The sequence below is a fragment of the Vipera ursinii genome (genome assembly GCF_947247035.1).
Source record: "Vipera ursinii genome assembly, chromosome: Z".
Taxonomy (NCBI): domain Eukaryota; kingdom Metazoa; phylum Chordata; class Lepidosauria; order Squamata; family Viperidae; genus Vipera; species Vipera ursinii.
This window is the reverse complement of record NC_139517.1, coordinates 7,227,799-7,250,340: the sequence shown is the minus strand read 5'-3', so window position 1 is coordinate 7,250,340 and position 22,542 is coordinate 7,227,799. Positions and strand designations below refer to the sequence as shown.

Sequence of the window (22,542 nt, the reverse complement as noted above, 5' to 3'; positions counted from 1 at the left end):
CTGCTGTTCTCCTTAAAAAGTTGCGGGAAAGAAATTCCCAGGACATCTGTTGACCAAGTCTCCCCCTTGGCACAGGCTGCTTTTCATAGTGGTGAGCGAGCCTCTCCCTGGGGCCAGAGGGGAATGTGAAGACGTGGGTTTTTCCAGCGTGGACTTGCGAGAGATTCTTCTGACTGGAAATGACATCTTTGAGCAAGATTTACAAGGTAAAGCAGTTGCCCACCCTCCCTCCAAAAATGGAAGCAATCTTAAGACACAACCCAAGGCAACTTAAGCTTAAGTGCTTAAAATCCAAACGTGGTTTGATTGCTTCCTAGTCATCGGGGGTGGAAGCTTTGCAGCTCCTCGGATGTGGCTGGATTTCAAAATTCCAGGAACTAGTTTCCCAAGGCCAGAGAGAAATAAAAGCACAGACTTCAACTGAAGTTTGGATAGCTTCATTTAAAAATACGTTTGAGAGTTCTCGGAAGACCAAACCAACAGTTAATGGGTACAGATTTATTAAAATCATCATTAAAATGGTCCCCGGTATCTACAGTAGTCCTCGACTTACAGCACTGCATTTAGTGACCATCTAAAGGAAGGGGTCTTCAAGCTTGGCAACTTTTAAGACTGGTGGACTTCAACTCCCCAGAATTCCTCAGCCAGCCAGGGTTGGCTGAGGAATTCTGGGAGTTGAAGTCCACCAGTCTTAAAGTTGCCAAGTTTGAAGACCCCTGATCTAAAGTCACGACAGCGCTGAAAAGTGTAACTCATGACAGATCCTCACATTTAGGACTGTTGCAGTATCCCCGTAATCAAAAAATTTGGGGCATTTGGCAACTGGCATGTCTTGGCAACGGTTGGAGCGTCCTGTGGGGTGACCATCTGCTTAGCTTCCCAGGTGGCTTTTAACAAGACATCGGGGAAAGCCAGATTCATTTAACGACTGGGTGATTCACTGAACACCTGCGGCATTAACATGGCAAGAAAGGTCATCAGATTCGGTATACAGGTACTCCTCGACGTGCGACCGTTGAGGCCAAAATCCCTGTGGCTAACTGTAACATTTGTTAAGTGAATTGTGCCCAGTTTTACGATCTTCCTTGCCACTGTTGTTAGGTGAAATCACTGCAGTTGTTCGATTAGTAACAAGGTTGTTAAGTAAATCTGACTTCCCCATTGGCTTGGCTAGTCAGAAGGTCAAAAAAAGGTGACCACGCAACCCGGGAACATTGCAAGCATCATAAAAGACCCAGCGTCTGAATTTTGAACACATGACCATGGGGATGGGATGCCGCAACGGTTGTAAGTGTGAAAAACGGTCGTTAAGTCATTTTTTTCTCGGTGGCGTTGTAACTTCGATCACTAAATGAACTGTTGTAAGCCAAGGATCACCTGTAACTCATTTATCACCTGCCTTACTTAGCCATGAAAATTCTGGCCCCACTTGTTATTTATATAAGTGTTACTTATACTTATACTTGGCCACACTTGGAATAATGGATCCAGTTTTGGTCACCACGATGTAAAAAAGATGTTGAGATTCTAGAAAGAGTGCAGAGAAGAGCAGCAAAGATGATCCAGGGACTGGAGGCTAAAACATATAAGAAACGGGTGCTGGATTTTGGCATGTCTAGTTTAACGAAGAGAAGGACGAGGGGTGACATGATAAGCAGCGTTCCAATATCTCAGGGGTTGCCACAAAGAAAAGGGAGTCAAGCCACCCACACCTCTATTTGGAGCATATTATTCAGATTCAACTATTTTTCAGGAGCCATTTGGGGAATGTCATGGAAGCCTGGCAGGTCCTTCAATTAGATGCTGCAGTTGCCAAAAAGCCAACACAGTGCTAGGCTGCATTAACAGAGGGATAGAATCAAGATCAAGTGAAGTACTAATACCACTTTACAATGCTTTGGTAAGGCCACACCTGGAATACTGCATCCAGTTTTGGTCACCATGATGTAAAAAAGATGTCGAGACTCTAGAAAGGGTACAGAGAAGAGCAAAAAAGATGATTAGGGGACTGGAGGCTAAAATATATAGGGAACGATTGCTGGAATTGGGTCTGTGTAGTTTAACGAAGAGAAGGGCGAGGGGTGACATGATAGCAGCCTTCCAATATCTCAGGGGCTGCCCCAAAGAAGAGGGAGTCAAGCTATTCTCCAAAGCACCTGAAAGCAGGACAAGAAGCAATGGATGGAAACTAGTCAAGGAGAGAAGCAACCTAGAACTAAGGAGAAACTTCCTGACAGTTAGAACAACTAACCAGTGGAACAACCTGCCTCCAGAAGTTATGAAGGCTCCAACACTGGAAGTTTTTAAGAAGAGACTGGACAGCCATTGGTGTGAAATGGTATAGGGTTTCCTGCCTGAGCAGGGGTTGGACTAGATGACCTCCAAGTCCCTTCCAACTTTATTATTTTTATACTACTTATATTAATGCCACTTAAATTAATTCCGGCGGGCTGGAGAAAACACCTTGCAGACAGTCCTTAACTTACAATCACAACCGAGCTCAAAATATCCATTGTTAAGCAAGGTAGCTATTAAGAGGAATTGTACCACCTATTTTGCCCCAGTTGTTAAGTGAATCACCACAGTTGTTAAGTGAATCATGCGGTCATTAAGCAAATCTGGCTCCCCCCCCCGACTTTGCTTGTCAGAAGGTCGCAAATGGTGATTGTACAACTCCCGGGGCAGTGCAACTCTCATACCAGCCTGATAGCTAGTGTCTGGATTTTGACCACATGCCTGTGCGGGATGCTGCAACGAAGGTGTGATAATTGATTGATTATATTTGCTGGTAATGACCTATAAAGCCCTAAATGGCTTGGGTCCAGATTATCTAAGGGAACACCTGCTGCCGGCATCAACTTCCCATCGTCCTGTGCGCTCCCACAGGGAGGGCCTTCTCAGGGTACCGCCGGTTAAGGAATGCCGGCAGGTTATTCCCAGGGGAAGGGCGTTCTCTGTGGGCGCGTCGGCCCTATGGAACCAACTTCCCACGAAACTCAGGACTGCCCCCCCGACCTTCGCTCATTTCACCGGGACCTGAAAAACTGGTTCTTTGAGCTGTTTGGCCCAGACTGAGGGGTTTTAATTTAATTTAATTCAATCGGGTTTTAGTTTAACTTCAGGGACTGTGATTTAATTAATAGTTTTAATTGATTTTAATTTTGTATACTATGTATTTTAATTTTCCCTGTAAACCGCCCTGAGTCCTACGGGAATAGGGCGGTATATAAATTTAAATAATAAATAAATAAATAAATAAATATTTATAATGGGTTATAAATAACTTTTTCCAGTATTGTCACAACTTTGAACAATCACCAAACAAATAGTTGTAAGTTGAGGGTTACCTCCATAGCAGGGGGTCTTCAAACGTGGCCCTTTTACGACTTGTGGACTTCAGCTCCCAGAATCCCTCAGCCAGCGTGCCTGGCTGAAGAATTCTGGGAGTTGAAGTCCACAAGTCGTAAAAGGGCCACGTTTGAAGACCCCTGGTCTATAGGATGTAATTAAGTCTGGACCATTTTATGGCCTCTATAGGCCACATCCAGCCCCTTTGGCTGTCGCTGTCTGGGCCACGTGAAGTCAATCAGAAATTAGAAACCAAATGTAAATTAACAGCGAGGACAATGAACCAGTGGAACAGCTTTGCCTTCAGAGGTTGTAGCTGCTTCATCACTGGAGGTTTTTAAGAAAAGACTGGATAGCCACCTATCCGAAAGGCTATAGGGCCTTCTGCCCGAGCAAGGGGTTGGACTAGAAGACCTCAAAGGTCCCTCCCAGCTGTATTCTGATTCAAGTGCATGCCATGCACACCATACAACCGTATTGCTTTTATTCCGAAGGCAACTATATTTCCCCCCCCCCCCACACTTTATGTATGTACACCCATGCGTGCTTACGCAGCTTCAGTCTTATTAGTTCAGCCCTCCACAAGAGTCTTTTGTTTCTCTCCTGGCCGCTGGGGAAAATTAATCACTGGTGGATGCTGTATACAAATTCCTGCCAGGCTAAGGTGATAGCAGTTACTGGTAATGACCTATAAAGCCCTAAATGGCTTTATAGGATTATCTAAAGCATGGGTCTTCAAACTCGGCCCTTTTATGACTCATGGACTTCAACTCCCAGAATTCCTCAGCCAGGCACTCTGGCTGAGGAATTCTGGAAATTGAAGTCCATGAGTCATAAAAGGGCCGAGTTTGAAGACCCATGATCTAAAGGAACACCTGCTGCTGGCATCAACTTCCCATCGTCCCGTGCGCCCCCACAGGGAGGGCCTTCTCAGGATACCGCCGGTTAAGGAATGCCGGCGGGTTATTCCCAGAGGAAGAGCGTATGGAACCAACTTCCCATGGAACTTAGGACTGCCCCCGACCTTCGCTCATTTCGCCGGGACCTGAAAACTTGGCTCTTCGAGCTGTCTGGCCCAGACTGAGGGTTTGTTTTAATTTTAATTGGGTTTTAGTTTTAAATTTTGGGGACTTGAATTTAATTAATTGTTTTAACTGGTTTTAATTTTTGTATTTTATGCTTTTAATTTTCCCTGTAAACCGCCCTGAGTCCTATGGGAATAGGGTGGTATATAAATTTAATAAAATAAAATAAAATAAAATAAATAAATACTGCCTGGAGGATCAGCAAATGTCCACGTTCAGTCTAAAAAGATTCCAAGTCATTTTTCTCCTCCTCCTCCCCACAACTTCATGAATCGACTTGCCAGACTGGGAAATGACATGATCCTTGTACATTTCGTTTCTTATCGCCCAGTTTTCAGTTCTTTAGACCACGCCATCAAGATTGGGAAGCTGAAAGTCTCCGTCGAAGCAGCTGCCGTCTTGCGCGCTATCTACCGGGCAGGTGAATGAATGGCTGTGCGGCCAGGACAGAGTGGTGAACGGGCTTCCGTTATGGAAAGGATCGTTGCTACTTTCTTTGGAATGGCGAGCCAAGAAGCCGGCAAAATAGACTTTCCTATTATTATTATTATTTAAAAAAAACATTTTTATTGTTCAGTTTCTCCAAAGTCAAAAATATCAAGAGTGCTAACGGCTACCGGAAAAAAAAAAAAAGTTGAGAAAGCCCATGCCCCCAACTTCCCCTCCCCCCCCCAGCTTAGATCAGGTGGAAACAACCCCGCCCCCCCCCCCAAAAAAAGGGAAAAAAAAGGGAGGGTTAGGGCAGGAAATGCACTTAATCCGTTCCCCTCCTAGCTCATTCACTGGAAACCAACGTGGCAATCCTGGAAACAGATAAAATACAAACAAAGAGCTTGACAATTAGAAAAGGGGGTGGGTGGGAGGGGAAAGAGATCCCGTAAAAGGGGGAACAAAAATAAAAAAAAATAATAAAGAACAGAAAGAAGCAAGGATCTTTTCTTTCGCTCGTGTCCTAACTCCCCAGTCCTGGTGGCTTGCGTATGTATAGAAGCTTTAATTCCTTTCCGTCGCAGTTCCGAGGTGTTTTTCCCGCCGTTGCTTGCGCTGGAAAAATTGCGGCCCCAATTCCGCTCTTCCCCGTCGGCTCCAAAACGCCGACGGAACGAGCAGTTGGCACGAACTTTCCCTTTCTTGACATGGGTGTAATACTTTTTTTTAAAAAAAGTCAACCGGCTCCTCATTCCAAGGCTGCGGACACGGGGTGGGAGAGTGAAGAAGCGTCCCTAGGCAGAAGGGCGTTTGGAATCGATATACCCACCCCCCTCTCCAAGGAGGATAGTGGAAAAGGGAGGGTGGGGTTGGGGGGCGGCCAGGCGCTGCAGAGGAGCATGGTAGTAAAGTCACGCTTAAGATTCCTGAGTCCTGCCCAAGACGGCCTCCGTGCACCACCACCCCTTCCCGGCACAGTTTTTCGTCCACCGTGAACACGGCCTGGAATTCTCTCGCAGCGGATTGGTCCATGCGAACGGTTCAGAAAAAGACGCCGGGGGGGGGGGGGGGAAAGAAAAACTGAAAGATGCTCCAGAGAAACAAACAAAGGGGTGGGAGGAGGAGGAGGAGGAGGAGGAGGGGGGGGGAAGGAAATGAAGGTGGTGGGGATGTGGGAAAGGTGGGAAAAAGCTTACAAGGAGATGCTGGTTGCCTCCCCGGGGCCCTAAAGACTGGCTGAGAGAGGGAGGCCTCTGCAGCCCCAACTTCCCCGCCCCTCCCTCGCCTCCCTGCCCCCAGCTGACTGATGGGAAAGGTTTGTCATGTCCCCCCCCCTCTACTTCCTCTTCTTCTTAGGCGGGGCGGAACTTCGGCCAGGACTGCGACTGTGGGAGCTGCGTTTGTGTCCTGAACTCTGGACGGGGGGAACTTTCCTCTTGCGGCTCATGGTGCGTTCCTCCTCCTCCTCATACCGACTCTCTCGATCAGCTGCGGGAGGAGAGGGAGAAGTCAGAACTTCCACAGAGGGAGGGGTGGGGGACATGACAGCGGTCTTCCAATACCTCAGGGGATGCCCTAAAGAAGAGGGAGTCAAGCTATTCTCCAAAGCGCCTGAAGAAGGCAGGACAAGAAGCAACGGGTGGGAACTCATCAAGGAGAGAAGCAACCTGGGATTCTGGAGAAACTTCCTAACAGTGAGGACAATTAACAAATGGAACGATTTGCCTCCAGAAGTTGTGAATGCTCCAACGCTGGAAGTTTTTAAGAAGAGACTGGACAGCCATTTGTCTGAAATGGTATAAGGTCTCCTGCCAGAGAAGTGGGCTGGACTAGAAAAGCTAGAAAGTCCCTTCCAATTATTCTATTCTATTCTATTCTATTCTATTCTATATTCTATTCTATTTATTCTATTCTATTCTGTTCTATTCTATTTATTCTATTCTATTCACTCTATTCTATTTACTCTACTCTATTCTATTCTATTTATTCTATTCTGTTCTATTCTATTTATTCTATTCTATTTATTCTATTCTATTCTATTTATTCTATTCTGTTCTATTCTATTTATTCTATTCTATTCTATTTATTCTATTCTATTCTATTCTATTTATTCTATTCTGTTCTATTCTATTCATTCTATTCTATTCTATTCTATTTATTCTATTCTATTCTATTCTATTCTTATTCTATTCTATTCTAATTCTAATTCTAATTCTAATTCTAATTCTATTCTAATTCTGTTCCATTCCTATTCCATTCCTATTTCTATTCATCACGAACACGGCTATGAATAAAGACCCGTGGCTCTGATTTGATTTACATGGCTGCCCACACAAAACGACTCGGAAGCAGTGCTCAATTCCAGGCTAAAATTAAACTATCTTCAATATAGCAAGCTTCATGGTACAAATTCCGTCAGCCAATACAACAATCAAAAGAAACCCGAGTTTTGTTTCCTGCCAATGCCTGGCGGAAAAGCCTTTTGCAAGGCCCATGGGATCGGGGCCCTTCGGATGCAGCCACAGAGGAAGATGTTCTTTTGCATCCCTCCAAGGGGCACCGCTTAAGACAGACCAGGGCATTCTTTGGCTCCGGGGACACATCCGGCCCTTTGGCTGCCCATGTCTGGCCCGTGGGGATGGCAGTAATCGTCTAATTCAGGGGTGTCATACTCAATTTCATTGAGGGCCATATCAGCATTGTGGTTGCCCTCGGGGGGGGGGGGCTGGGTGGGTATGGCCAGGGTGGGTGTGGCCTACTGGGTGGGCGTGGCTAGAGTGCGTATGGCCTACTGGGTGGGCGTGGCCAGCTCTACATCATTCGCATCAAGGGTGCCTATGGGGGCCCGGGCAGGAATGGGACAGATCTGAGGGTCTCTGGGCCAGGGCCAAGGCAGTGGGGGCTGTTCCCTCACTGTTTCCAGGATAGCTTCGCGGTCCACATGAAACCACTTCGCGGGCCGGATCCGGCCCCCGGGCCTTGTGTTTGACACGTCTGGTCTAATTGGTTCGTCCCTCCACAACAGTCCCAGTTTTACATGTGGGCCCTTGGGAAAATTAATTGCCCACCCCTGGCTTAAGAGAACGGACCTACAGCATGCCAACGCTCAGATCTTATTGGATTGACTTGAGAGGTTTGGGAAAAGAAGGTCCCAGAAGCACTTGGTCCTGTGCCAGGATGGCGATCCCTGTGCCCTGAATTACCTAGATCTACTTGTGCTACTGATTTCTGGATTGGCTGAATCCACATGCCCAAGTTTAATTTTCTCTTCCCACTGTCGAGAAAACAGAAAATCTTTTTGAGATGAGCAGCCAGATAAAATTGAATGGATGGATGGATGGATGGAAGAAAAAATAGGCCCAAAGCAGCTTCACAAGTCCAAGCTGATCCCAAGAGTTTTCCAACAGAGAACTGGAAGACGGAAGAATGTTTACCTTTCCGTGCTTCTTCCTCCAGTTCGTCCCAATCTTTCCCGCTCTCCTCCTCGCTGCCCAGGGACTCTTTGGAGTAGTCTGTCAAAGAGAAGTAAGAGTCAGGATTGGCTGCTGTACAGAGAAGCTAATGTAAAACACAGAGAAGAGCAACGAAGACGATTAGGGGACTGGAGGCTAAAACATACAAGGAACGGTTGGTGGAACTGGGTATGTCTACTTTAACGAAGAGAAGGGTGAGGGGTGACATGATGGCAGTGTTCCAGTATCTCAGGGGCTGCCCCAAAGAGGGTAGGAGTCAAGCTATTGTCCAAAGCACTTGAAAGCAGGACGAGAAGCAACAGATGGAAACTAGTCAAGGAGAAACAGCAACCCGGAACTAAGGAGAAACTTCCAGACAGTTAGAACAATTAACCAGTGGAACAACCTGCCTCCAGAGGTGGTGAATGCTCCAACACTGGAGGTTTTTAAGAAGAGACTGGACAGCCATTGGTCTGAAATGGTATAGGGTTTCCTGCCTGAGCAGGGGGTTGGGCTAGATGACCTCCAAGGTCCCTTCCAACTTTAATTATTATTATTTATTATTAAGGCGTGAGAGAGAGAGAGAGGGAGGGAGGGATGGAGAGGAAGAGAGATGGGGGGAAGGGGAGAGAGGGATACAGAGAAAAGGAGAGGTGGAGAGGGAGGAAGAGGGGGAAAGAGGGAAGGGGAGAGAGGGAGGGGAGGGAGCTTACATGACAAGGAATCCTCCAGAGAAGTCAACAGTGACCCTAACCTTCTTTCCTCACCTGATTCTTCTGCCTCTGAAGAATAGTCTTCATCGCTGTCCTCTTCCTCATCTTCATACTCTTCCTCGGAAGGGTTGAATGTCTCGTCCTCGATTTCGGACTCAGATTCCCCAGCTTCAGCATCGCTTCCCTGAAGGAAAGGGGGACAGGAGTGGCATCTCTGAAGGAAAGCCAAGCAATTGAGGTTGAACTCCTTTATTACTTTTTATGGCTTACTACCAGGCAGTGATTGCTCCCCTGTCCGGGTTCAAAAAACCAACACAATATAACAAGAATCTGAACAATTCCAACCTGCTAGTGAAGAACAACTTATTATTATTATTTTTTTTACAGATTTAGGACCCTTATGAAAGAGATATGCCTGAGGCTAGGGAAGGCATGCTACAATTCTAGATCTGTTAGACCAGGTGTAGGCAACCTTGGCTCTTTTATGACTCGTGGACTTCAACTCCCAGAATTCCTGAGCCAGCACAGCTGGCTCAGGAATTCTGGGAGCTGAAGTCCACGAGTCATAAAAGAGCCAAGGTTGCCTACCCGTGTGTTAGACGAATGCCCTGCAGTGCTATCTCCACAGTGTATAAAAAACATGCATTACATTATATAACACCAAACCACACACATCACAGCATCCAACACAACCCAGCCCACAATTTTCTCCATCCTCTAATAATCCTTTCAATCCCTGGTGCTGACACCGCCCCCTCTTAAGCTCCAAACCAAGGGAGTGTGCTGGGGTGTGTTTGTGTGCGTGCGCGTTTGGGTTCCACACCTCCCTTCTGCCCAGGTTGATTCATCCAGCCTACCTCTCCCTCTGGCTCAAGGAACGACCAGCCACCTTGCTCAAAAAATCCTTCTGGGTCATCCACAATTGTTTTCATGATTTTGGTCCAGTTGAGAGATTGTACCCCTTCGGTGTATTTAATGTCGCAAGAGCTGATGCAAAGGAAGAAGGAAGAAAAGAGAATGAGCATATAGCCTTCATCACAGGGTGAACGGCCGCACCCACTTCTCAAAATCAGCTCTCTTCACAAAGCCCGACGCCAATGTATTCCATTTCTGTGGCAAATATAAACTAATAAGGGCGGAAGTAAACTAACCCACCTTCCCCCCCCCCCCCGGATTTTTCACTGGCACTGGAGAAACACAATCAGCAGCATGACAGTAGAAACATTGCCTTTGAGACAATGAGCTTTTTTAAAAAAAATCGTGTAAAATGTCCCTTTTGTCACAAATTCTAATGAACCACCTATCAGTGTCGTAGAATCGTTTATTTGATTCATAGGCCGCCCGTCTTTGTCTAGAGACGACTCTGGACAGCTTACAAACATTAAAACCAGTAAACATTAAAACGATGTAACAATAACGTTATGGCTGCCCAGATAAATAAATAAATAGACAGAGGGAAAGGGAGGGAGGAAGACGGAGTGGGAGAGGAAGGAAGGAAGGAAGGAAGGAAGGAAAGAAGGAAGGAAAGGGAGGGAGGGAGGGAAAGAGAGAAAGGCAGGGGAGGGGAAGAAGGAAGGAAGATAGGAAGGAAGGAAAGCAAAGAGAGAGAGAAATAGAAAAGAGAAAGAAAGAAAGAAAGAAAGAAAGAAAGAAAGAAAGAAAGAAAGAAAGAAAGAAAGAAAGAAAGAAAGAAAGAAAGAATTTACAATTGAAAGATGGTGGGAAGGGAGCATAAAAGTACACAGGACGAGATGGGGGGGGTCTTCATTTAATCGGACAGCCACTTCAGAGTGGTTAAACCCCCATTGGCGCCCCCAGCCAGCTAGTAGAACTAGGATTTCAGCCTTTACGGAAGGTCAGGAGGGTGCGTGCAGATTTCATCTTGGGGAGGGGGGCGGGTTATGATGTTCCAAAGGGCAGGAACTATGGCAGAAAAGGCTCCTCCCGGAATCTGTCAGTCAAAATTCCTGGACTGACAGGGTCTGCAGTATGACCTTCCTGACAGCCAGTTCCATCGAGGTGAGATGGTTCCTCAGACAGTCTAGATCAGGGGTAGGCAACCTTGGGGCTCTTTCATGACTGGTGGACTTCAACTCCCAGAATTCCTGAGCCAGCATGGCTCAGCATGGAAACCTCTCCGTTTCTCCTCAGCGTGGCTGGCTCAGGAATTCCGGGAGTTGAAGTCCACGAGTCATGAAAGAGCCTCAAGGTTGCCCACCCCTGGTCTAGACCTATGCCAGGAAGGGCGTTAAAGGGGGCAAGCTTTGCAGGGCTGGAAGGGACCTTGGAGGTCTCTTAAAACCTCGACAATTACCCACGAGGGGAAGTTGCACCCATGCAAGGGATATAACCCATCTGGGTCCATACTCACTTGAGCCACTCCTTGATGGGGTCGAGCGAGGCCACAGGGATGGCGTTAATCATGGTGACCTTCTTGCTGTAATCCTTGTAAACGATGACCATGTCGAAGTTCTTCAGGTGGAACTGCACACGCTCAAAGTGAATCAGCTCCACCTCGTCCAGCGTCACCACAAATGGAGGCTGCAGGGACGGAGGAAGGGAAACTGGATCGGTCTTCCGGACCTTTGAGCGCACGGGAGCAATGCCTAGACCAGGGGGTCTCCAAAGTTGGAAAAACTCTGTGGACTTCAACTCCCAAAATTCCCCGGCGGGACAAGGCTGGCTGAGGAATCCTGGGAGTTGAAGTCCCGCAGGTGCTTAAATTGCCAGGTTTGGAGACCTCTGCCCTCGACTGCAATAGTCACCGACTTTTCTTCTCAAAGCTCGACCGTGCTGCCACTGAGAAGGACCGAGGCGCTCCCGGGTTGAAAGAATCAGCAGGGATATGGCTCTTGCCTGGGGGCACCCAGTTTGGGGGTCTTTTCATGTTCCCGGCACAAGCTGGAGCAAAGAACAGGAGCTCAACTCTGCCCCATGACAGCAATTGGGTCTCGAGCATGGGCTTGCTAACCTCCAGCCCAGCGTCCTAACCAACGCTAGCCACCATACTCCCACCATGCTACCGCCACCTTAGCATATTGAAGACAAAAGCCAGTAAATATCACTTAATGGGAATGCAGATTAAGAGAAGGTAAAACAGTATGCGAACCACATGAGGATTTGAGAAGGCCTACATCAGGGGGTGGTCTTCAAACTTGGCCCTTTTACGACTTGTGGACTTCGAACGGTCACTAACCAAAAGTCGGGGACTAGCTTTTTTTTTAATGGCTCAAATGAGCAGCACCTACTGCAGGGGTCTTCAAGGTTGGAAGGTGCCTGGCTGAGGAATTCTGGGAGTTGAAGTCCACAAGTCATGAAAGGGCCAAGTTTGAAGACCTCTGCTTGTGGACTTCAACTCCCAGAATTCCTCAGCCAGCGTGCCTGGCTGAGGAATTCTGGGAGTTGAAGTCCACAAGTCATGAAAGGGCCAAGTTTGAAGACCTCTGCTTGTGGACTTCAACTCCCAGAATTCCTCAGCCAGCGTGCCTGGCTGAGGAATTCTGGGAGTTGAAGTCCACAAGTCATGAAAGGGCCAAGTTTGAAGACCTCTGCTTGTGGACTTCACCTCCCAGAATTCCTCAGCCAGCGTGCCTGGCTGAGGAATTCTGGGAGTTGAAGTCCACAAGTCATGAAAGGGCCAAGTTTGAAGACCTCTGCTTGTGGACTTCAACTCCCAGAATTCCTCAGCCAGCGTGCTTGGCTGAGGAATTCTGGGAGTTGAAGTCCACAAGTCATGAAAGGGCCAAGTTTGAAGACCTCTGCTTGTGGACTTCAACTCCCAGAATTCCTCAGCCAGCGTGCTTGGCTGAGGAATTCTGGGAGTTGAAGTCCACAAGTCATGAAAGGGCCAAGTTTGAAGACCTCTGCTTGTGGACTTCAACTCCCAGAATTCCTCAGCCAGCGTGCTTGGCTGAGGAATTCTGGGAGTTGAAGTCCACAAGTCATGAAAGGGCCAAGTTTGAAGACCTCTGCTTGTGGACTTCACCTCCCAGAATTCCTCAGCCAGCGTATTTGGCTGAGGAATTCTGGGAGTTGAAGTCCACAAGTCATGAAAGGGCCAAGTTTGAAGACCCCCGGCCTACATAGGAGGAGCCCTGTCCTCTTTGTGGGTGGTAGGGCAACTCAGCGCCAGTTTGTCGGAATTGCAGCTTTCTAAGCTCGGAGGGTCAGACCCGAACAAAACCAAGGCCATCCCTTTCCCAATATTATATCCTGCCTCTCCTAGCCAATGCACACTCACCCATTCAGTACAATTCACCAGGGCGCTGCTGGTTGGTTGGAGCAGGCAGGTGCTTCGGTAGGGGGCGCCGTTAAACCTTTCGCATGAGACGAGGAAGGCAAAGAGCAGACAGTGATAATCCCATTATAGGAAAGATTTACATAATATCAAAGAGAAATCAGAGACCAGCCCTGCCCTCTTAGTCGGTGCCAGCAGGACCTTTTACAAAGGCAGAAAGATGTGTCAAGAGTGCACAAAGAATGTCCTTAACCCCTTGTTGCAACTCCTTCAAACGGCTGTACACTCCTAGGGAAAGATGTGGCTGCCTTAAGAAGTCTTGGCAAGTTGCAATGTTTGTGTTGAAAGGCAGCTTCTTTCTAGGGAAATTCTTCCTGGCACTAGCCACAAGGCTTCTTTCCTAGCCCAATAACAATTTACTGGACCCTTGGGAAGAATGGAGTGGAATGGAACAAATAAAATACAATACAGAGGTAGCCCTTGATTTATGACAGTAATGGAGTCACACCATTACAGGTTGTATAGCAGGTCATCCGCTGGACTGACCTGATTTCACAACCTTTTTTTTTGTGGAGGTCATCAAGTGAACATGGTGGTCAATAAAGCCAATGCCACGGTTGTAAAGGAAACCCTCTGTTCGCTAGGGGGCATTTTTGTGAAATGCCGGTTTTCAGCAAAAAAAAATATATCTTCAAATGAGGTCAGATGACTGAGGGATGCTACAAAGGGCCACAAATATGGGCTGGTTACTGAATGCCTGATATGGATTTACAGTTCTTCAGAACTGGGTCGTAAGTCCCTCTATGGGGGTCTTTTGTAACTTCGTTGAATGGTGGTAGGTATAAGCAACTTATTTCTGGTTTGTCATATGGATGAGTTCTACTACCTATTATCCATCTATCCATCTATCTATCAACCTATCATTCATTCATTCATCCATCCACCCACCCACCCCAATTATCCATCCATCCACCCACTTATCCATCTATCCACCCACCCACCCCTTATCCATCCATCCATCCACCCACCCACCCACTTATCCATCCATCCCTGTCTGTCTATCATCTATCTCAGGAGTCTTCAAACTTGGCCCTTTTATGATTTGTGGACTTCAACTCCCAGAATTCCTCAGCCAGCATGCTTGGCTGAGGGATTCTGGGAGTTGAAGTCCACAAGTCACAAAAGGGCCAGGTTTGAAGAAGACCCCTGGTCTATCTGTCTATCCATCTATACCTCACCTACCTACTTAATCTACCTAATCTATCTATCTAATTTGTCGCCCATCTCAGGGGTGCCTTGAAAATTGTGCACTCTTTCTCTGTCTCCAGCAAACGGCCTCTTGCGGCGCTCAAACAAAAGCCACCAGGCCACTGAGCAGTCCTCACCCCAGCTCTCGGAAAGGAACCTCGAATTCCAATTCCTCCTTGGTTAGAGCTTCTACCTTCTCAATGAAATTCTTGAAGGCTGTTTTCAGCTTGTGTCTCATCTCCCGTTCCATCTGGGGCAAAGAGGATCAGTCAGTCACATGGCCCCAATTGGTCTCCCGGCACCCAACCCTCCCGGTCCCACAGGGCTTCAAGCAGCCCATCCTCACCTGCTCGGCGTAGAGATCGTCCCGATCGTGCATGTGCTGGTGCTTGCCCAAATCGGTGGTGATTTCGCCCACCTCCGTGTAAAATTGCACGTCCGTGTGGCGTTTCTTCCCAAACATGATAGCGTTCTGCAGGGCAGATAGGGCAGGGTTCACCCATTGTACCACTTTTAGGATATGGCAACATCCGAGTACCACCAGTCGCCTAGCAAGGTGTCAAAAACGTGATGACACCCCCGCCCCCCAAAAAGGAAAAAAAGTGATCAAGTACAGGTAGTCCTCGACTTACAACAGTTCGCTTAGCGACTGTTTGAAGTTACAATGGTACTGAAAAGTCCCCCGCCCCAAGCCATAGTCGAGCAAGACACTTGCCTGCCCGCCCGGCGGCACTCTTCCTCCTGTCCGAGGTTTTCATTGTTGTGAGCATTTCTGTTGAGGATTGGCAGTAGGGGTGGGGTGGGGTGTTTGGTTTTTATACCCCCCCCTCTGCTGGGTGGTTGCAGAAGGTTTTGGTCACTTCACATGAGCCTGGGACACTGTGACCGTCATAAATAGGAATCAGTTGCCAAGCGTCTGAATGTAAATCACAAGGCCCTGGAGATGCTGCAACATTCCAGCTGATTGGCGCTTCTTCTGGGCTCAGAAGTGCCAGGATCAGCAGTGAGCTCCAGCTGGAGCCTGGCATTGATCCTGGAGCTTCCGCTGACTCCTGACAGCCGCGAAGAAGCGCTGATCCTGGGGCTTCCGCTGAGCCGACAGCTCTGCAGCTCCAGCCATCTCTCACTCAGGCTTGTGCGGTGCTGCCACCGGTTCAACTCATTCCCCTCCCCTGCTACCACTTTTCTAGGATGGTCGCGTACCACCTGCCAAGTGCCAATGTACCACAAGTGGTACCCGTACCACTGGTTGAAAAGCCCTGAGATAGGGAATCGATAAAGCTTCAACTCTCAGCAGAATTATAGTCCGGAAAGTCTGTGCTTAGGTAAAGAGTGGGAGCTATTGGTCATGGGGAGGGGGGAGTGGAGAAGGATAAGAGCTCCTTGGTACTCTCTGAGCTTGGCTGTTTTCTTGGGAGATGTTTCATTAGCAAACTAGGTGACACAACCAGTGCTAGGGATGCATTAGCACGGATGATGCTATCTAGTTTGGGTCGTGAAACGTCTGCCAGAAAACAATCAACCTCAGAGAGCACCAAGGATCCCTCATTTCAACCCTGAGCTACAAATGTTCTCCTTTAGTGGGTAACAATGGAAGCGAAAACAGGGCCAAAACAGCTTTCCCCCCCACCAACCATAAACCAAGGGCCAAGCTTCTCCTCAAGGTAAGGCTGCGTTAAGCAGGAGATGCGCGCAACGTTTTCAGAATTTGCACCACCTCACAAACCACAAAGCGTGGGGCTTGCAGTTCAAGGGCAGCAGGTTGTGTTAATGGGAGGAAAAACCAAGGTCCTCGTCTGTCCTTGCTACCCACTTCCACCAGGGAGAGGGCCTTCTCAACCCTCCGGCTTCTCCTAGCTGCCCAAGGCCCACAGATACCTTCAGATGGAAGTGAAGCACGATGATCATCTCCCCGTCGCAGGGCTGGAACACGGCATGCTTGATGTTGTTGTACAGGATGTCCACTTTGTCCCCCCGCACCGAAGTGAAACGGAAACCTGTGGAGGAAAAGCCGCAGTGAGGGGCAAAGGCCATCTAATGCTGGTGTCGCCAGGTTGGAAAGGCCAGTAGCACCTCCCCGGGCACGGAAATCCATTTTCATTCATTTTATTGAGAGCGTGGCGTTGTTACATCAGCTAGGTGACTACAATGTGAATGCATAGCAGTAGCTTGGCTGCCAACTGACCAGCTCTGTTATGGGACCCAAAGGTGCTTTTTCACGAGGCAACTGGACTTTCTCGTTTTTCTTTGAAGACATTGCACTTCTCATCCAAGAAGTTTTCTTCAGCTCTGACTGGATGGTGGAGAATGGAAGGATTTATATTCCGTGCAGACAGCTGGTCATTTGCCTTCTTTTAAGCGAGTCACAGAGGCCCCATGTCAACGCTGCTAACATCGAATGTTCTTGCTTGAGAAGAGATGAAGAAGCAGCTATTTCATATGTTAAACTTGTGCATTGCTTTAAGAGGTAGGGCTAAGGTTGGGAGGAGGGCGGAGGAGGATTGTACCTCAAGGGTATATGAAATTAAAGAAGATAAGAATTTGGCGGGTTGTCTAACGGAAGGGAAACCGATTCTTTAAATTAATTGGAGAATATGATTAATGACAAAATTAGAAAGGTGGGGAATTGTGTTTAATATATTGTGCAAAGGGGCGGAGATTTCAGATTCCAGCTCCCTTCGAGCAAGCATTTGCCGGTGTATTAGGCTAAATAAAGGACTTTTAAAGGTAAACAATCCCTCAAGAGTCACTTGAAAAGTCCATACGTCGGAAGCTTGACAGGCCACTTGTAGGTTTATCTGTGTTTTCAGGGTCACTTGAGTGGTGCAAATGGGTGTGGAGCCTTCTTGGAAGTGTTGAAAGGACTTTGTTGTAGACTGGAGGTAGATGATGTCGTATCCCTCCTGCCCCCAGCTGTCTGCAAGGAGTATAAATCCTTCCATTCCCTATCGTCTAGTCAGAGCTGAAGAAACCTCTTGGATGAGCAGGAAAACGTCTTCAAAGGAAAAACAAGAACATCCAGATGCCTCCTGAAGAAGCACCTTTGGAACAACTGTGACCTGGATGACTGAGAATCTCCACAGACATCTGTTATGCCTGGGACACACTTGTGCGCTTCCGAAGATGTGCCACAGGAGGCCGAGACGGCTTCGCACCCAGAGAGACGAGCGGCTCTTCCTGCAGTGTCATCCAAGGCCCTCTCCCTCCACCGGAGCTGCCTTGCAAACGGGTGCTGCAAGCAGGAAGCTGGCAGGAATCTGACTGCCAGCACGGGACACCAGCTCATCTCCCCAACGGAACTGGTTATCTGTTTTATCTACTTGCACAGAACATAAGTTTCAAACTGCTAGGTGGGCAGAAGCTGAGGTGAGTGACGGGAGCTCACCCTGCCACGTAGCGCTAGGGCTCAAACCTCGGGAGGAGAGACCACCTCCAGCACCATGAAGCCAGGGCCAACGCGCCTCTCGGGCACGGAAATATGGAAGACACAATCTTAGGCTGGCTGGGCAAGATTCCAGGGACGGGGTTGCTCAAGAGATGGTGGTGAAGCCCAGAGGCAATGTTCTTTCTGCTTTCGAGCTACCTCTTAGGTGGCGGTTTATCCCAGAGGCAAAGCTCTGTGCGCGCCTCGCAATTACCGTTGACGTGGGCTTCCAGAGATCCCTGCATCCGCTTCTGGGCGATGTTGGGACGGATGTAGAGGTCCTTCAGTTTGGGATTGCTGCGGTTCAGGTTGATCACCAGAGAGTCTTGTTTGACAATTCCCTGCGGAAAAGGAAAAGGTTCAGCTGCTGCTGCTGCTGCTCACAAAAGTCTCTGCCGTCTGCTAAAGGTGCCGCTCCTGGTGGTTGTCCTCAGCAAACGCATCTCTTCAGTTTTTTCCAGCCGTCTTTGGGAGCTGCTTGCCTGGGAAACCCCTGCCCCGGGGCGGGGGGGGGGGCTCACCTCCTTTTCTTTCTCCTCGGCTTCACGGGTTTTGTAACGCTTCTGCACTTCCTTGATGATGCGGAAGGCATTCTGGAGGTTGAGCGCTGGGACTGTCTGTTCCCCAGGCGTTTTGATGTTGGATGCCCGGTATGTTCTGAAGGAAGAGAAGGGTTCAGGTTAGCATTAGCAGGGACCCAGTGATGACGCTGAAGTTCAATTGATTGGGCTGCTAGGAGCCTCTTTTGAAGTCTGGAGCACAAAGGAGTGTGAGGGAAACTGCCCGGGGTCTACGCAAGGGGTAAGCAACCTTGGCTCTTTTATGACTCATGGATTTCAACTCCCAGAATTCCTGAGTCAGCTATGCTGACTCAGGAATTCTGGGAGTTGAAGTCCATGAGTCATAAAAGAGCTAAGGTTGCCTACCTCTGGTCTAGACCTTTAAGAATTCCCATTCATTAAATCCACCAAATCCCAGAAGGCCTCTGTTTTTTTTTTTTTAATCAAAGCCTAGGCTCCAACTCAAGACAATCCAAAGTCAACGAAAGCCCCGAAGCCCAGGTATAAACAAAGGCAATCTGCCATCACTCTTAAGGACAACACCTTCCTAACTGCAACGCCCAGGAAGGCAATTTACTCACATTTCTTTTACAAAAGTGGCTTCTGGGTTAGGAAAGATGTTGCCTTCGTTGCGACCCAAGGCACTGCCCGGGCAGTAGAAGTTGATCCTCAGGTAAGTGTAGTCACCTTCTACTGACATGCTGATGTTCTGTATGAGAAAACCAGAATAAAAAAAATTAACATGGTTGGAACAGATCTTAAGAGGTCTTCTAATCCAGCCCCTCTGTTCCAGAAGAAGACCCTATAACATTCTGGACAAATGGCTGTCCAATCTCTTCTTTAAAAAAAAAAACTTCCAGAGATGGAGCACCTAGGGTATCTGGAGGAAAGCCATTCCACTGAGTAATTGTTTTAACTATTAGGAAATTTCTCCTTAGTTCTAGGTTGCTTCTCTCCTTGATTAGTTTCCATCCGTTGCTTCTTGTCCTGCCTTCAGGTGCTTTGGAAAACAGCTTGAACACCCCCCCCCTCCCCCGACTCTTCTCCTCCAAAGAGGAGAGCACACTCTTAAACATCTGAGGTCTCCTGATAGGGTGGTCCTTTCTACGCCCAGCCCTCTCCTAAAACCACAACTATACAAAGAAATACTCTCTGTTTATTTCTTCGGGGCATCGCAATAGTCACATTTCAGCAGTTTCCCTTTCAAAACCATCACCTGCTCCTACTTCTACGGCAGACATGTCAAACATGTCCACGAAGTGGTTGCATGCGGCCCGCGAAGTGGTTGCATGCGGCCCACGAAGCCTGTTAGATGTTTTGTGCCAGCCATTGGCAGTTCCCCAAAAGGGTCATCAGATGGGAGCAAAGAGGCTTCTTTGCTTCCACTGATGAGCCAAGGGTCTCAGACCCGACAGCCCCATTGGTGAGAGAGTTTTATGGTCAGGGAGGGACCAAGACCCCCCATAAATACCTCTGCACGAGGGGCTGCTCTTTGTTCTAACTCTGCTTCTACCTCTACTCTTAGCTCCTAGTACTTCTCCTGTTTTAGTTATGTAATGCTAGCTTGCTTTTATTTTATTTCTCTCTCACATGCAGGCATGAATGCTTTCATGCCAAGTATTTCTTTCTCTTTGATCTATCATTGAATAAAGCTAATATGATTGCATCTCTGCGTGATGCGTTTACTTGGAAGCACCTTTAACGATCCATCGTGAGATCACCTCACAAAGCCATCCTGGAAAAAGTGAGGGAACGGCCCCCACTGCCTTGGCCCTGGCCCAGAGACCCTCCTCCTGCCAGAGAGCCTCAGATCTGTCCCACTCCTGCCCAGGCCCCCATAGGCACCCTTGATGCGAACGATGTAGAGCTGGCCATGCCCACCCAGTAGGCCATACGCACTTTAGCCACGCCTACCCAGGCCACACCCACCCGGCCCCGAGGGCAACCGCAATGCTGATGCGGCCCTCAATGAAATTGAATTTGACACCCCTGTTCTACGGAATTGCACCTTCCTAAGTCTTGAGTAAGCTACCCTTTCCCACGGAACAGAAGTCCTCATACCTTGATGGTAGCAATGTGGAATGGAGTAGCGATGCCAAAAACAGGCATGATGACAGTTTCATACTTCTTGTCAATGTAAATCTTCATCTCCCGAATATAAGGCTCTTTAGGTAGCAGAGACGGATTCTTATAGGACACGTTCGACTTGCGGGCCCTGTGAAGAAGCAGAAAGGGAGAAGAAATCTGGTAGGGTAAAAGGGTTGCAGGCTTCCAGTTTTGCGCAGTAGCGCAGCGGTCGAAGGATCGTGGGGCTCTACACCCTACGGCCTATTTCTGTTAAAGGTAAAGGTTCCCCTGCACATGTGTGCTAGTCGTTTCCGACTCTAGGGGCCGGTGCTCATCTCCGTTTCAAAGCCGAAGAGCCAGTGCTTGTCCAAGGACGTCTCCGTGGCCATGTGGCTGGCATGACTAGACGCCAAAGGCGCACGGAACGCTGTTACCTTCCCACTGTAGTGGTCCCTATTTTTCTACTTGCATTTTTACGTGCTTTCGAACTGCTAGGTTGGCAGAAGCTGGGACGAGTAACAGGAGCTCACTCTGTTATGCGGCACTCGGGATTCAACCTGCCAAACCGCCGATCTTCTGATCGACAAGCTCAGCGTCCTAACCCACTGAGCCACCGCGTCCCTTTCTGTCTGTTAGGGGATCCTAAATAGGCCTTGCAGAGAGGCAACCAAGCTGAAATATGTGGGTCCTTGCTTCTCGTGCTTGATGGTTGTTTTGCAGACGTTTCATCACCAAACTAGGTAATGTGATCACTGCTGATGATGTCATCTAGTCAGGTAACAAAACGTCTGCAAGGAAACCACCAATTTCAGGAAGTATCAAGGATCCCAAAGCTCAATCCTGAGCTACAAATATTCCCTTCTATCTGCAAGTTCAAATGTTTTTGGAAAGAGGGATGCTTTCTTGTCCCATATGACCAGTAGAAGATCTTTGGCTGCATGTGACATGGCCCCCAGGTAGAAACAGGAGAAACCCATTATTGCACCCGTCGCATGCAATTCTTACTTCTGGATCTGTTGTTCTCCTTTTTGTTCCGTTAAGCGTCTCCGGGCTTCTTCGTTTAGCTGCATGGCCAGTTCTTTCTGATGTGCCCGGCGTTTCTCTTCAGCTGTTAGCTCATTCTGGAAAGATAAGTGAATGATGCTCAAAAAGCATCGGAAGATCCCTCTCTCCATCCTTCCTTTAAATTTGACTACCTCCGCCTTCTGTGATCTGGCCTGCTACTGGCCGTGCAGACAAATCTGGGAATTGTAGTCCCAACAGTTTTGGGATGGTGGTGGGGAAGGGCTTGAGGAAGTATCGTCCAAGCAGTGAGCTAAGCTAGGGGGTCCCCAACTCCTGGTCCGTGGCGTGCCAGAAACCAGTCCACGCAAACAAGAGAAACCACGCCCCCTCCGATCTGCAGAAAAACCTCTCTCCACGGAACCGGTCCCTGGTGCCCAAAAGATTGGGGGCCTCTGAGCTAACCAATAACTCAAGACCTGCCAAGTCCTTTTTCAGTGTTACATGATACAACTCCCTCCCCCTCTGCCCCCAACCCATCTACATTTCTTTACCCGTGTTCTTTCTGGCAGTAGGGCTGCCCGTGAACCACGTCCAAGGAGGATTCCTTCCGTATCATCTTCTTCTTCCTCTTCCTCCTCATCCTCTTTCTGGGACGAAAAGGGAGCAAAACGATATAAACGTTTGTTAAGATCTCATTTGAAAAGGGGCAGGTTTTTTTGCATCCAGACTTAATTGTGCAATACAGGTGGTCCTTGACTCCTGACTGTAAGGAAGCCTGCCCATCACAGTTATGATGACCATGATACAGAACCTCCGTGTGACCGGCCTGATTTCATCACCAATTTTTTGGAGGTCATTAAGTGAATGCCAAAGCGAGGCAATGGTTGGTTTACTATGGTCTGGCTTTGGACAAAAGCATCGTAAAATGTGGACACGTGACCCTGGGATGCTGTGAACAGCTGTAAATGCAGGCT

General features: G+C 48.2%; 2 protein-coding genes across 2 annotated transcripts in view; one reads left to right on the top strand and one right to left on the bottom strand.

The window, feature by feature from the left end:
- RPGRIP1 (RPGR interacting protein 1) overlaps positions 1-5,585 on the top strand; it is a gene marked incomplete at its 5' end in the record, with an annotated part of 44,842 nt that extends 39,257 nt beyond the window's left edge. The window contains 2 exons of the mRNA XM_083378786.1: positions 76-206; positions 4,624-5,585. Of these exons, the coding sequence (XP_083234912.1) occupies positions 76-206; positions 4,624-4,862 (370 nt within the window). The 3' untranslated portion in view covers positions 4,863-5,585. The remainder of the gene's footprint in view (positions 1-75; positions 207-4,623) is intronic.
- SUPT16H (SPT16 homolog, facilitates chromatin remodeling subunit) overlaps positions 4,984-22,542 on the bottom strand; it is a 33,062-nt gene continuing 15,503 nt past the window's right edge. The window contains exons 12-26 of the mRNA XM_083377657.1: positions 22,120-22,215; positions 21,569-21,684; positions 20,558-20,711; positions 19,078-19,205; positions 18,458-18,593; positions 18,151-18,277; positions 16,391-16,509; positions 14,859-14,984; positions 14,650-14,762; positions 13,268-13,343; positions 11,399-11,568; positions 9,885-10,014; positions 9,082-9,211; positions 8,297-8,374; positions 4,984-6,350 (exon numbers count right to left, since the gene is read on the bottom strand). Of these exons, the coding sequence (XP_083233783.1) occupies positions 6,199-6,350; positions 8,297-8,374; positions 9,082-9,211; positions 9,885-10,014; positions 11,399-11,568; positions 13,268-13,343; positions 14,650-14,762; positions 14,859-14,984; positions 16,391-16,509; positions 18,151-18,277; positions 18,458-18,593; positions 19,078-19,205; positions 20,558-20,711; positions 21,569-21,684; positions 22,120-22,215 (1,851 nt within the window). The 3' untranslated portion in view covers positions 4,984-6,198. The remainder of the gene's footprint in view (positions 6,351-8,296; positions 8,375-9,081; positions 9,212-9,884; positions 10,015-11,398; positions 11,569-13,267; positions 13,344-14,649; positions 14,763-14,858; positions 14,985-16,390; positions 16,510-18,150; positions 18,278-18,457; positions 18,594-19,077; positions 19,206-20,557; positions 20,712-21,568; positions 21,685-22,119; positions 22,216-22,542) is intronic.